Source organism: Dictyostelium discoideum (assembly GCF_000004695.1).
Source record: "Dictyostelium discoideum AX4 chromosome 5 chromosome, whole genome shotgun sequence".
NCBI classification, from domain to species: Eukaryota; Evosea; class Eumycetozoa; order Dictyosteliales; family Dictyosteliaceae; genus Dictyostelium; species Dictyostelium discoideum.
The window spans coordinates 2,962,277-2,974,233 of record NC_007091.3 but is presented as its reverse complement, the minus strand read 5'-3'; the positions used below and the strand labels follow the sequence as shown (position 1 = coordinate 2,974,233).

Below are 11,957 nucleotides of genomic sequence, written 5' to 3'. Positions count from 1 at the left end.
GACCACAAATTTGATTGATCATTTTTTTTTATTTTTTTTTATTTTTTATTTTTATTTTTGTTTTTTTTTTTTTTTTTCCAAAAAATTTTTTTTTTTTTATTCTTTTTTTTTTTATTCTTTTTTTTTTTTTTTTTTTTTTTTGCCGTTAAAAAATTGTGATATTTTTTTTTTCTTTTAGTTTTCATTATCATAAAGATTTCAATTGTATAAAAAAAGTATTTGAAATAATCAAAAAAATAAAAAATCAAAAATAAAAAATCAAAAAAAAAAAAAAATAAAAAACCAAAAACAATTCTTTAGGGGGCCACACATCGATACCGAAACAAAAAGACATTTTACTTTATTAATTTTTTAATTTAGTAATTCAAATAATTTTTTTTTCTCTTTTTTTATTTTTTTTATTTTTTTATTTTTATTTTTATTTTTTTTGTAAAATACTACCCACACACATCAGTCATATAACCAAAAAAACATAAATACATAAATGGCATCTACTACAACTACAATTCTACCAAAAGAGTAAGTATTCATATGACAATTTTTCTTAAATTTTTTAACTCCATATTTAAAATACTAATAAAACTTTTTAATTTTTTTTTTATTTTTTATTTATTTTTTTTTTTATCGTTTTTTTTTTTATTATTTTTTTTTTTCTTTGTTTTCTATTATTTTTATAATTATTTTAATTAGTCATATCAAATTAAGATCAACTATACATCAAAAACTTATAGAATCAGGAGAAAAAGAAAGATTAAAGGTTTTATTAAAGAGTAAATTAGTTGAAGGTGGTTGGAGAGATGAAGTAAAAATTGCATGTCGTGAATATATTAAAAATAATCAAAATGAAAACTTTAAAATTGAAGATTTAATTGCACTCATAACACCAATTGCTAAAAGTATTTATTTATTTATTTATTTATTTATTTATTTATTTATTTATTTATTTATTTATTTATTTATTTATTTATTTTTTTATTTTTATTTTCCATATATATTTTTACTAATTCCCAAAATTAACAAATTTTAGAAAAAGTACCACCACAAGTTAAAGCAGATTTAATTAAGAGAATTAGAAAATTTTTAGGCCCAAATATTCAAAATCATCATCATCATCATATCCATATTCAATCAAATACACCAAATTCTCCTCATCATTAAAACTATAATAATATTTTTTTTTTTAAAAAAAAAAAAAAAAAAAAAAACAGAAAAAAAGATGGAAAAAAAAACAGACAGAAAAAAAGAAAAAAGGAAAAATTATTATAATAATAATGATAAATGATGGCGATCATAGTAAATTTTAAAATGAAAATAACCTCTTTGTACAAAATAATAAAAAAAAAAAAAAAAGAAAAAAAAAAAAAACTTCATTTACATCAAATAAAAAAAGAAAAAAAAAAAAAAAAAAAAGAAAATAAAAATTATTTGTAAATAAAAATAAAATAAGAATAATAAATAAAAATTTTTAAGTGAACCAAAAATAAAAAAAATACAAAAAAAAAAAAAAGTAATAATAAATCATCAATAAATTAATATTCTTTTTTTTTCTGTACAATTTTTTTAATTATTTATTATTTTTTTTTTTTTGATTAGTAATCTAAATTTTTTGGAACTCCTTGACAATCTTGAGTACCTTCAATAATTGAAATACAATTATAACAAACTAATCTGAGTGAAAGATTATTATTTTGAGTTATAACAGTTGAAGAATCACAATTAATTGCAACTGAAAAACTTCTATCAAAAGTACTATCATCAATATTTAAATCTGATTTAGTTGTATAGATAATAGTTGATAAGAAATAGTTTAAACTAGTTCCAGAGTAGAATGAAGAAGAGGTAATATTCATAAGACCATTGTTTAAATTAATAATACTACCAGTTGGTGAGGTGTTATTAGTGAAAACATTTGAATCGACGATTAATAGAATATTGTCAGTGTAGAGTGCACCGCCTTTTCCACTTGCAACATTACCATTGAAAAGGGTATTCTCAATCAAGGACACAAGTGGATCTGGAACAGTAATAAGTGCAGTGTTTTTGGCGTAAATGGCACCGCCATTCAATGCGACATTATTGTTGAATTGGCATTTGGAGATTATGAATTTATTTGTGTAGCTTGTGAAAAAGCTGATAACTGAGGCGGAATCGGAAGTTTTCTTGACAGAGTTTGATGTGAAAATTGTATTTGAGATTAAACTATTTGAACTCTTTAAATAAACAGTGCCATCTTTACTTGAAACATTTTTGAAAGAGCATTGGTCAATATTGATTTGGCCAGATTCACTATAGATTAAAGAACTTTCACTTTGGAAATTAACAAATTGAATACCGGTAATCCAAATTGTTGAGCTGACAAATGAGAATAGGGTTTCCTTGGATTTAGTACCTACTGAACCATCGAAAATTACATTTTCAGATCCAACATTTAATGGAGAAATAGTTGTATTGAATTTTTTAAATTCAATAAAATTATTTGTATTATTAAATACACCATCGGCTAATAATAAATTTAATTGTTGGATATTGGAATTTTGGGAAATTCTATTATAATAATTAATTGCATCTTGAATATTATTACATGTTTTACTGGCAGTACCACATGTTCCATATTTTGGATATTGGTTATTTTGAGTTACATCAACAATTAATGTTGTTGTACTTGTAAAACCTAAAGAATTTACAACACCACAAATAATTATTGCTATAAATAGAACATTTAATATTAATTTATTCATTTTTTTTTTTTTTTTTCAATTGTTGGAAATAAAAAATTAAAAAAAAATAAAAATATAAAAACAAAAAAATTGTTGGTATTGGAGAAAAAAAAAAAAAAATATAATTATTATTATGAAATGTAACAAGATTTTTCTTGATTTCATTTTTTTTTTTTTTTTTTTTTTTTTTTTTTTTTTTTTTTGGCTGAAAAATTCGAGACTTTACTAAAAAATTTCGGGCTAAACCTCGAGGTGGGAATTAAAAGATATTTTTTTATTATTTTAAACAGTGTACAGAAACTTAAATTAATGGGAATTTTTTTTTTTTTTTTTAAAAACAAATAAGTTTTTATCGGTTTTTTTGAAAAGAAGTTAATAATTTGAAAAAAAAATAACCTTCACCAAATTAATAAACCAATTATATAATCTAAAGAAATTCTAATGATTTGGTATTATTTTTAAAAATTTCATTGTGTTATTATAAAAAAAAAAAAAAAAGAAAAAAAGAATCATAACAATCAAAATAATGTTGAAAATTTCAATTTTATCAATAATAGTTTTTGGATAGTTGCCCTTAATTATAAATGGCTTACAAACACAATAACATTAATATTTTTGTGAAATCTACAATGTTGTTCCAAATATTCAAAATCCTTATAGGGTTAATCATGTGATTTAATATAATTGGTAATATGGCGATTGGAGTGCATGTACTGGTGATTTAGTTCAGCAATTAAAAAATTTAATTGTTTATACTTGGAAGTGCCATCATTGGCTCAAAACATGGAAATAATTGGAATGGTGAAAAAAAATTGTTGGTGTGTTGGAAATTTTTTTTTGTAGAAACCACCTTTGTTTAATATTTATTTAATATTTTTTTAATTATTACTCAATGTTTTCAACTTAAATTAAATAATGAGAATCAAATTTACATTAAAATTTCGAATTAAAAAAATATTTCAAATATTTTTATGCGTTAAAAATCACTAATTTCAAAATGGGAGATTAGTTAAGTGGTATAATGCTACCTTTGGGTGGTAGCGTCCTGAGTTCGATTCTCGGATCTCCCCATCTTTTAAGATCCGAATCAATAGATCACATGTTCGATTCCTATATAGATTATTTAATAGAGAGATTTTGTCTATATTGGCTGAGTTTCTTTAATTGTAATAATTAAAGAAAATTAACTAGCAAAGTATATTGTTTTCCAGAATCAATGCTTCCAAATCTTATATCCTTTGATCAATTCATCTAAACAATTACAATTTTATTATTTTATTTAATTATTTAACATTTAACTTTAAATACTAACATATTTAAAAAGTAGATATCTTAAAATGATAATAATAATAATATTAATAACTACCCTATATTATAAAATCCCATCAAAATAAAAAAAAAGGAATAACTTTTTTACATTTCAAAATTAAATCAAGCAAAGCAATAATTAATAGTTTTATTTATGAATTTAATTTTGAAATGTAAAAAAGTTATTCCTTTTTTTTTATTTTGAACTGGGATTAATCAATATTAAAAAAAAAAAAAAATTGATAAAGAAAACACAAGAATTTATAAAACCCAACAAAATGAAAAACTTCAAATTCATCGCAACAGATCGTTCCATATTGGACCCAAGAAAGATATAGATACACCAAAAATAAATTTAGAGATAGTGCAAAAAAAAAAAAAATTAAAAAAAAAATAACACAAAAAAAAAAAAAACACAAAAAAAAAAAAAAAAAAAAAATTGATATTATAATTTATTTATTTATTTATTAATTTATTTTTAGTGGTAGTGGTAATGAGATTGTAATGGTAAATGCGTTAGGCTCTCTTTTAAAAAATCATTATTTAAATTTTCCTTTTTTATATTTTTTTTAATATTTAATTTTTTATTTTTTTTAATTATTTTTTTTTTTTTTTTTTTTTTTTGATAATTTTTTTATTTTATTTTATTTTATTTAATTTTAAATTTTCTAAAAAAGGTGTAGGGTTTTAAGGCTGAGACCAGAAATTAATTTGGACATAGGTTTTATTTTGGGGTAATCAATCGAGTTAGAGTATTTGTTGTAGTGAAAAAAAAAAAAAATTTCCCCACATCAACGGTGGGGAATTTTCACAGTAAAATACATAAAATTCACTAAATTTTTTTTTTAATATCAAAAACTATCAATTTAACCCAAACAATAAAAAAACTATTTTTAAACAGTTATTTTAACAATTCACTTTCAAATTTACACCATTTTTTTTTTTTTTTTTTTTTTTGATTTTTTTTAATTTTTTTTTTTTATTTTTTGCTCAAACTTTTATATTTTGTTCCCTTTGGGAAAATAAAATAAAAAATTAAAGAAATATCGAAAAAACGAAAATAATAACAATATTATTATTAATAATAACAATTGTTTATCAACCAATTAAAATGGTCAATAAAATCCAAAAGACCTCATAGCTTCAATATTTTTTTATTATATCAGAACCATTGTAGTGGAACTTCTCTTTGATCATTTAATTTGTTTTAAGTTACCAAAAGCAAACAAAAATTGCTTAAATTAAAGTGATTAAAAAAAAAAAAAAAGTTTAAATAAAAAAAAAATGAAATAATAAAAATACTCTTTTTTTTAAACTATTAATTTTTAAATTTTTACTTTTTTTTTTTTTTTTTTTTTTTTTTTTTTTTTAATATATTGACGGTTATTAAATAAAATAAATAAAAAAATAAATAATAAAATAAATAAAAATTAATTTACATTATCCAATTTTATTTATTTATATATTTAATTAGTTTTATTTTTTTTTTTTTTTTTTTTTTTTTTTTTTTTTTTTTTTTTTTTTTTTTTTTTGATTTTGTTTAATTTTATTTAATTTTATTTAATTTAATTTAATTTTATTCTATTTGATTTGATTTGATTTGATTTGATTTGATTTGATTTTTTTTTTTTTTTTTTTCTTAATCATTTTAATCTTTTTTCCAATTATTTCCATTTTTATAAATATGATGATCTTCCATTTTCCATTTTCCACCATAATTTGAATTTTATTTTCCGGGAATTGGTGAACACAAAAAAAAGAAAAAAGAAAAAAGAAAAAAGAAAAAAGAAAAAAGAAAAAAAAAAAAGAAAAAAAAAAAAAGAAAAAAAAAATAAAATTCCTTAAAAAAGGAAATTTTTTTTTTTCTTTTTTTTAAGGAAATAAAGGAAAAAGGAAAAGAAGGAGGAAATAAAGGAAAAGAAGGAGGAAATAAAGGAAAAAAAGGAAATTTTTTTTTTTTTTTTTTAAGGAAATAAGGAAAAAAGGAAAAGAAGGAGGAAATAAAGGAAAAAAAGGAATTTTATTTTTTTTTTGAGGAAATAAAGGGAAAAAGAGGAATTTTATTTTTTTTTTGAGGAAACAAAGGAAAAAAGAGGAATTTTATTTTTTTTTTGAGGAAATAAAGGAAAAAAAGGAATTTAATTTTTTCCCTCCATTTCCTACTTTTCCTTCAAAAATTATTGGATTTCAAAGGAGAAATAGAGGAAAAAGAGGAATTTGTGAGGAAATATTAAGGAAATGGAGGAAATAAAAATTTTTCCTCTTATTCCTTCGTTTCCACGAATTCCTCTAAAATTTACGGACAACCTTGTGGACTTTTCCAGATATATATGAATCATACAAAGCATTATCAATACAATTGACAAGATTCAATTGACTAGAAATATCACCAAATGAATCTTTTAAATCATTAGGAAATACAACTTGTGAAATTGTTGAATTTCCTTTGACGCCGATCACGTGGCCTTCTACGGTTTTCCATTTTCTACGATTTACTATGGCAAAACCAGTTCTTTCAATTCTAACATTTCCTATTTCTTTTATTGTACCTTCCTTATTAAAAACATTATCATATTCTAGTGCATCTAATGCTTTTTTAAAATCTTTTTAATAAATATGAATGGAAAAAAAAAAAAAAAATAAATAAATAAATAAATAAATTATTTTTATTAATTATATATATTATTTTGGTTTTTATTATTTAACAAATTACCCGATATCTTAGTAACATTGTGGCCAGCATAATTTGGAATATCCCCAGCTTTTTCACAAGTACACTTAATCATCGTTGCTAATGAATAGCTAATAGACAACAAGACAATTATTAATAATAATAATAATTTATTTGGGTTCATTTTTAATTTTTTTAATAATGAATAAAATGATTTTTAATTTCTTTTTTTTTATAATTAATAAAAATTTTAATTTTTTTTAATAATGAAATAATTAATCTTTTTCTTTTTTTTTTATTTAAAAAAAAAAAAAAATTTAATTTATAATTACCAAAATTAAAAAAAAAAAAAAAAAAATATCCAGCAAACTTTATTTTCTTTCCTGATACCCTTAACAATCATTGGCCAAAATAAAAATATTATTTAATATTAATTAAAATTGTTAAAATCTAATATCATTCATTAAATTTGAATAATTAATTTGTCATTTAATTATAAAAAATGAATCGGTTTGCCATATTGTGAGAAATTTTACTATTGTAATTTCTTTTTTTTAAAACGTATTTGTCCCATGCCAAAATTACCATATTAATTTCAGCAGCCATATTAATTTCAGCCTAAAATAGTTGGTCTGTGCATGCCAAAATTAATATGGCTGCTGAAATTAATATGGTAATTCTAGCAGACATAAGTCCCATGCCATATTAATTTCAGCAGCCATATTTATTTTGGCATGGGACATATATTGATGAAACTTTATTTCTATGTCAATACTAATTAAAAAAAAAAGAAAAATCAAATAATAAAATCAAATGTTTTTTATACATTATTTTAAGTTATATATATATATATATAAAATTTTATTAATATTATTTTTTTAATCAACAGAAATTTGACTATTTAATAAATCATTAGAAATTTTTAATAAATCTATTTTAGTATCATTTAATTTCAAAGTGAATTTTGTTGAAGGAGGTAAATTTTTACATTGAATACATTTGACGATACATTGAATATCAGAGGATTTAATTTTATTATGAGAGATATCAACCGAGTGTATTTTTGAATTTAAATCTAAAAGACTTGAAAGGACTTGACATTCTTTAGTTTTTAAACCTGTATTTGAAAGATTTAAAACGTAAAGTGATTGATTTGATTTTAAAGATTCGAAAAACTCTTGAAGTGTATCACCTGAAGTGAAATTATTTGAACCAATATCAAGAATGGATAGATTACTATTTGCCATACCCAATAGAGTTTTTTGATTTAATTTACAATTGTTTACATTTAATTTTGCTAAATAACGATTCTTTAATAATGAATCTGTTAGAGAAGGACAGAAACAAACTTCACAATTTGAAATATCCAATGAAACTAAATTTGAATTTGAACCTAAAGAATTACAAATTAAATGTAAACTTTGAGCATTATTTAAAGTACCACTTAATCCCAAATATCTAACATTTGAACTATTATTTGAAATTGCATGAGCTAAATCATCGAAACATTTAGTTTCAATACGATTTCTATTTAGGTATAAAGTTTTTAAAGCTGGACGATTTGAAAGTTTATTTGAAAAGTTTCTAAATCCATCTGACCAATATTGTTCAACACTATCATTAATATAGATTTCCTTTAGGTAAGGATTGGTTTGAAGATAATCACCAACCAAACTTATACATTGATCATTAATTGATAAACCACTAATATTTAAAAATTCTAATTTCATATCAGTATTTGCACACATAATTCTTAGGAATTGTTCCATTGTAGCAGAGGATACTTTTTTATTATAACTAATATCTAATGATTTCAATGATTGATTATTTTGTAAAACATTCTCTGCCAATTCCATCATATCTGTATCATTCATTGACATATTTGATAGATTTAATTCCTTTAAACTATCATGAGAATAATTAAACTTTGAAATTGAATAAGAAGTTTGTAAAACACTATTGAATTGTGTATTTGAAAATGATGATGGTGATGTTGAAATTGCAGCAGCAGAGGATGAATTTGAAGAGCTTGGTGGAATATGTACATTATTTGAAGAAGGTGATGAAGTTAATGATGGTCTTTTAATACTTTGAGTAAGTTGTAAAGAGTTGATTGATCTATTTGAACCCATAATCGTTTTAATTGAATTTAAGAATCTTGTATTGTCAGGTAATAAAGTTATTGATAACTTCTGTATTGTATTATTCTTTTTCAAATATTGTACGAATAGATCATGATCTTCATTTGAATTTTCAAATGTCATCTCTGTAAACTTTAAACTCTCCAACTCTGGTAACGATTCGAATACGGATATCATTGCATTACAATAATGATGTGTCATACAATGAATGGTTACATCTTTGGTTGCTTTCAATGATTTTAAACTTGATGCTAATACTTCAAACTCTGACAATGTAACTTTTGACATATCCAATGAGAGTTTGGTGATTTTATCCAATGATTCAATTAAAAAGATTGAATATTTTGAATAGATTCTATTATTTATACAAAGTTTACCAATATCAATGATTTCCAATGCTTGGTAAATGTAGGTGAAATAATTGATACAGCTTTCAATGGTTTCAACTCTCATTTTACTTGCTTCTACCTTTTTAAAAAATGATTCCAAATTGAAATGATTACCATTAAGACGTGCCAATGCTCTCCATTTTCTACATACTAAACTTGTTGACATAAATTCTTTGGTCAATATACGATTACCATGAATTAACGCCAATAATTTACCCAAAAGATCATATGGAATATCTCTAATACCCATTTCCGCTTTTTCACTTCTTGGACTATTTGCTAAACTACTTGTTGTACTATCACTCTTTGTTAATTCACTCTTTGATAATTTAGTTTTTAATTTCTTTTCACCACTAGTCTGAATATTTGTAATTGTTGTTGTTGTTGATGATTGATCTGCACCATTAATTCTTGGTGTTAAAATTTTATTTTCATTATTATTATTTGTATTATTATTATTATTATTATTATTATTATTATTATTATTATTATTATTATTATTATTTGGTACTTCTTTTTTTTTAAATAATTTAAACATTTTTTAATTATTTTTTTATTTTTTACTGTTTTTATTTTTTTTATTTTTTTTTTTTTTATTTAAATTAATTTTTTTATTATTAATTTTTTAAAATTTTGTATGATTAATTTGGTAGTAATTAAATTATTTTTATTGTTATTACAGTATTATTGTGGTTCCTATTTTTGGTGATTTATTTGATTGAAATATTAGTACGTTTAAAGTATATTTAATTATAATAATAATTAAAAAATGTATAAAAAAAAAAAAAAAAAAAAAAAAAAAAAAAAAGTGAAAAAAAAAAAAAATAATAATAATTATATGTTTTGATTTATTTATTATATTGTCTTTATAATTTTAAACAATGTTTATATTTATAGGTTAGGTTAAAACAATACTAATAATTTTTTCTAGATTGATACAAAATAATATTATTATAATATTATAGTAAAAAAAAAAAAAAATAAAAAAATAAAAAAAAAAATAAAAAAAAAAAATAAAAAAAAAAAAAAAAGTTAAAAAGTGTGTGTGGTGTGTGAAGTGGTTTATATTTGATTAAAATTTTTTTTTTTTTATTTTTTAATTTTTTTTTTTTTAATTTTTTATAAATAAAATTGTCTTTTTTAATACTGATAAAAAAAGAAATAATTATAAAAAAAAAAAAATAATTAAAAAAAAATAAAAAAATAAATTAAGAAATAAAAAAAATGAAAAAGGAAAAAAAAATAAAAAATAAAAAATAAAAAAAAAATGAAATTGATTGTTGAAAAATAAAACTTACCCAATTTTATTTTTTTTATTTATTTTTTTTTTTGTTTTATTTGTAATTTAAAATAATTTTAATAAAAAAAAATTGAAATGATTTTTATAATATATATATGGTATTTTACAAATTACAACTATGTTACAATGTATGTGTAGATTTTTTTTTTATATGTATATATATGTGATGGATTGAAATGTGTTGTTTGAAATAAAATAATAAAATGTTTTTTTTTTTTTTTTTTTTTTTTTTTTTTTTTTTTTTTTTTTTATTGAAACACAAAAAAGGTAAATAAAAAAAAATAATAAAAAAAATTATTAAAAAAAAAAAAATAATAAAAAAAAAAAATGATAAAAAAAATTAACACAAATCTTAACTTTTAGATTTAAAAATTCCAAAAATAAAAAAAAAAAAAATTTTGGGTGGTTTTTTTCCTTGTGTGGCGGGGTGAGAAAAAAAAAAAATAATTAAAAATAGCTCATTCCTTTAAAAGCCCTATAATTTTTTTTTTTTTTATTAACTTAAAAACCATAAACTTGATGTTCAAATAATCTCTTCAATAGCACCATATATTGAGCCACATAAAATATATACATATGGTTTGAATTATTTTTTTAAAGATTGAATGATCATTGAGAGATTTTTAGAACATCAATTTTATGTTTTTTTATTTTTATTTTTTTTTTACCAAATTATTTCCCATTTTCATTCAAACACTTTAATTGGAGCCCATTTTTTAATTTTATTAAAGTTAAAAATAGTTTAAAAAATACCCCCAATTGCAAAAAAAAAAAAAAGTGTTATATATATGGTGAATGGGATTTCTAAATCTTAATTCAAAGATATATAAAAAAGGCTGAAATTATAAAAAATTAATTATCAAAAAAAAAAAAAAAAAAACAAAATAAAATTTAAAAAAATAAAAAAAAATATCTTTTTTTGAAATTACATTTTTTAAAATATCTTTTTTTAATTTAAAAAAAAAAAAAAAAAAAATTAAGTTGAAAAGTGTTTAGGTTACACAATTCAATAAATCTAAAAATAAAGTTGTAAAGTGGATATGTTTTAATTATTTTATTATTTATTGAGATTTATGATGTGAATGAATTTGGGTTGTAAAAAAAAAAATAAAAAAAAAATAAAAAAAAAAAAAAAAAAAAAAAAAATAATACCTTTATAAACTTTTTATTTTTAGAAATTAAAAAAAGATACAAAATATTACCATTATTCTTTTAAAATAATAACACACCACACATCACCACAACCAATTCATTCAACCAAATTAACCCTTATCAGTTGAAAAACTTTTTTTTTTTTTTTTTTTTTTTAAAACCAATAATAGTAAATCAGGATGGGATCATCAAAAATTTTCTTTTAAAATAATTTCCACATAATCTTTTATTTTCTTTAAAAATTAATATTATTATTTTTTTTTTAATAACCTTTTTTTT

At 20.0% G+C, this 11,957-nt stretch overlaps 4 protein-coding genes and 1 non-coding gene across 5 annotated transcripts; 2 read left to right on the top strand and 3 right to left on the bottom strand.

Annotated features, from left to right (window-relative positions):
- Positions 1-484: 484 nt before the first annotated feature.
- On the top strand, positions 485-1,158 carry DDB_G0289573 (hypothetical protein; the record flags this gene model as incomplete). The annotated part of the gene is made up of 3 exons (XM_631067.1): positions 485-519; positions 691-896; positions 1,028-1,158. 3 exons carry the CDS (start codon positions 485-487, stop codon positions 1,156-1,158), a joined length of 372 nt encoding a protein of 123 aa, XP_636159.1.
- Positions 1,159-1,589: 431 nt separating this feature from the next.
- DDB_G0289575 (hypothetical protein) lies at positions 1,590-2,738 on the bottom strand (the record flags this gene model as incomplete). Its single annotated transcript, XM_631066.1, has 1 exon — positions 1,590-2,738. The coding sequence occupies one exon, from the start codon at positions 2,736-2,738 to the stop codon at positions 1,590-1,592; it is 1,149 nt and encodes a 382-aa protein (XP_636158.1).
- Positions 2,739-3,716: 978 nt separating this feature from the next.
- On the top strand, positions 3,717-3,787 carry tRNA-Pro-UGG-14. The gene has a single exon. It is a non-coding gene; the product is annotated as a tRNA-Pro (tRNA).
- A 217-nt stretch (positions 3,788-4,004) lies between these two features.
- On the bottom strand, positions 4,005-7,302 carry DDB_G0289579 (hypothetical protein; the record flags this gene model as incomplete). The annotated part of the gene is made up of 4 exons (XM_631065.1): positions 4,005-4,048; positions 6,326-6,628; positions 6,739-6,816; positions 7,233-7,302. 4 exons carry the CDS (start codon positions 7,300-7,302, stop codon positions 4,005-4,007), a joined length of 495 nt encoding a protein of 164 aa, XP_636157.1.
- Positions 7,303-7,574: 272 nt separating this feature from the next.
- On the bottom strand, positions 7,575-9,764 carry DDB_G0289577 (leucine-rich repeat-containing protein; the record flags this gene model as incomplete). Its single annotated transcript, XM_631064.1, has 1 exon — positions 7,575-9,764. The coding sequence occupies one exon, from the start codon at positions 9,762-9,764 to the stop codon at positions 7,575-7,577; it is 2,190 nt and encodes a 729-aa protein (XP_636156.1).
- Between the last annotated feature and the right edge of the window lie 2,193 nt (positions 9,765-11,957).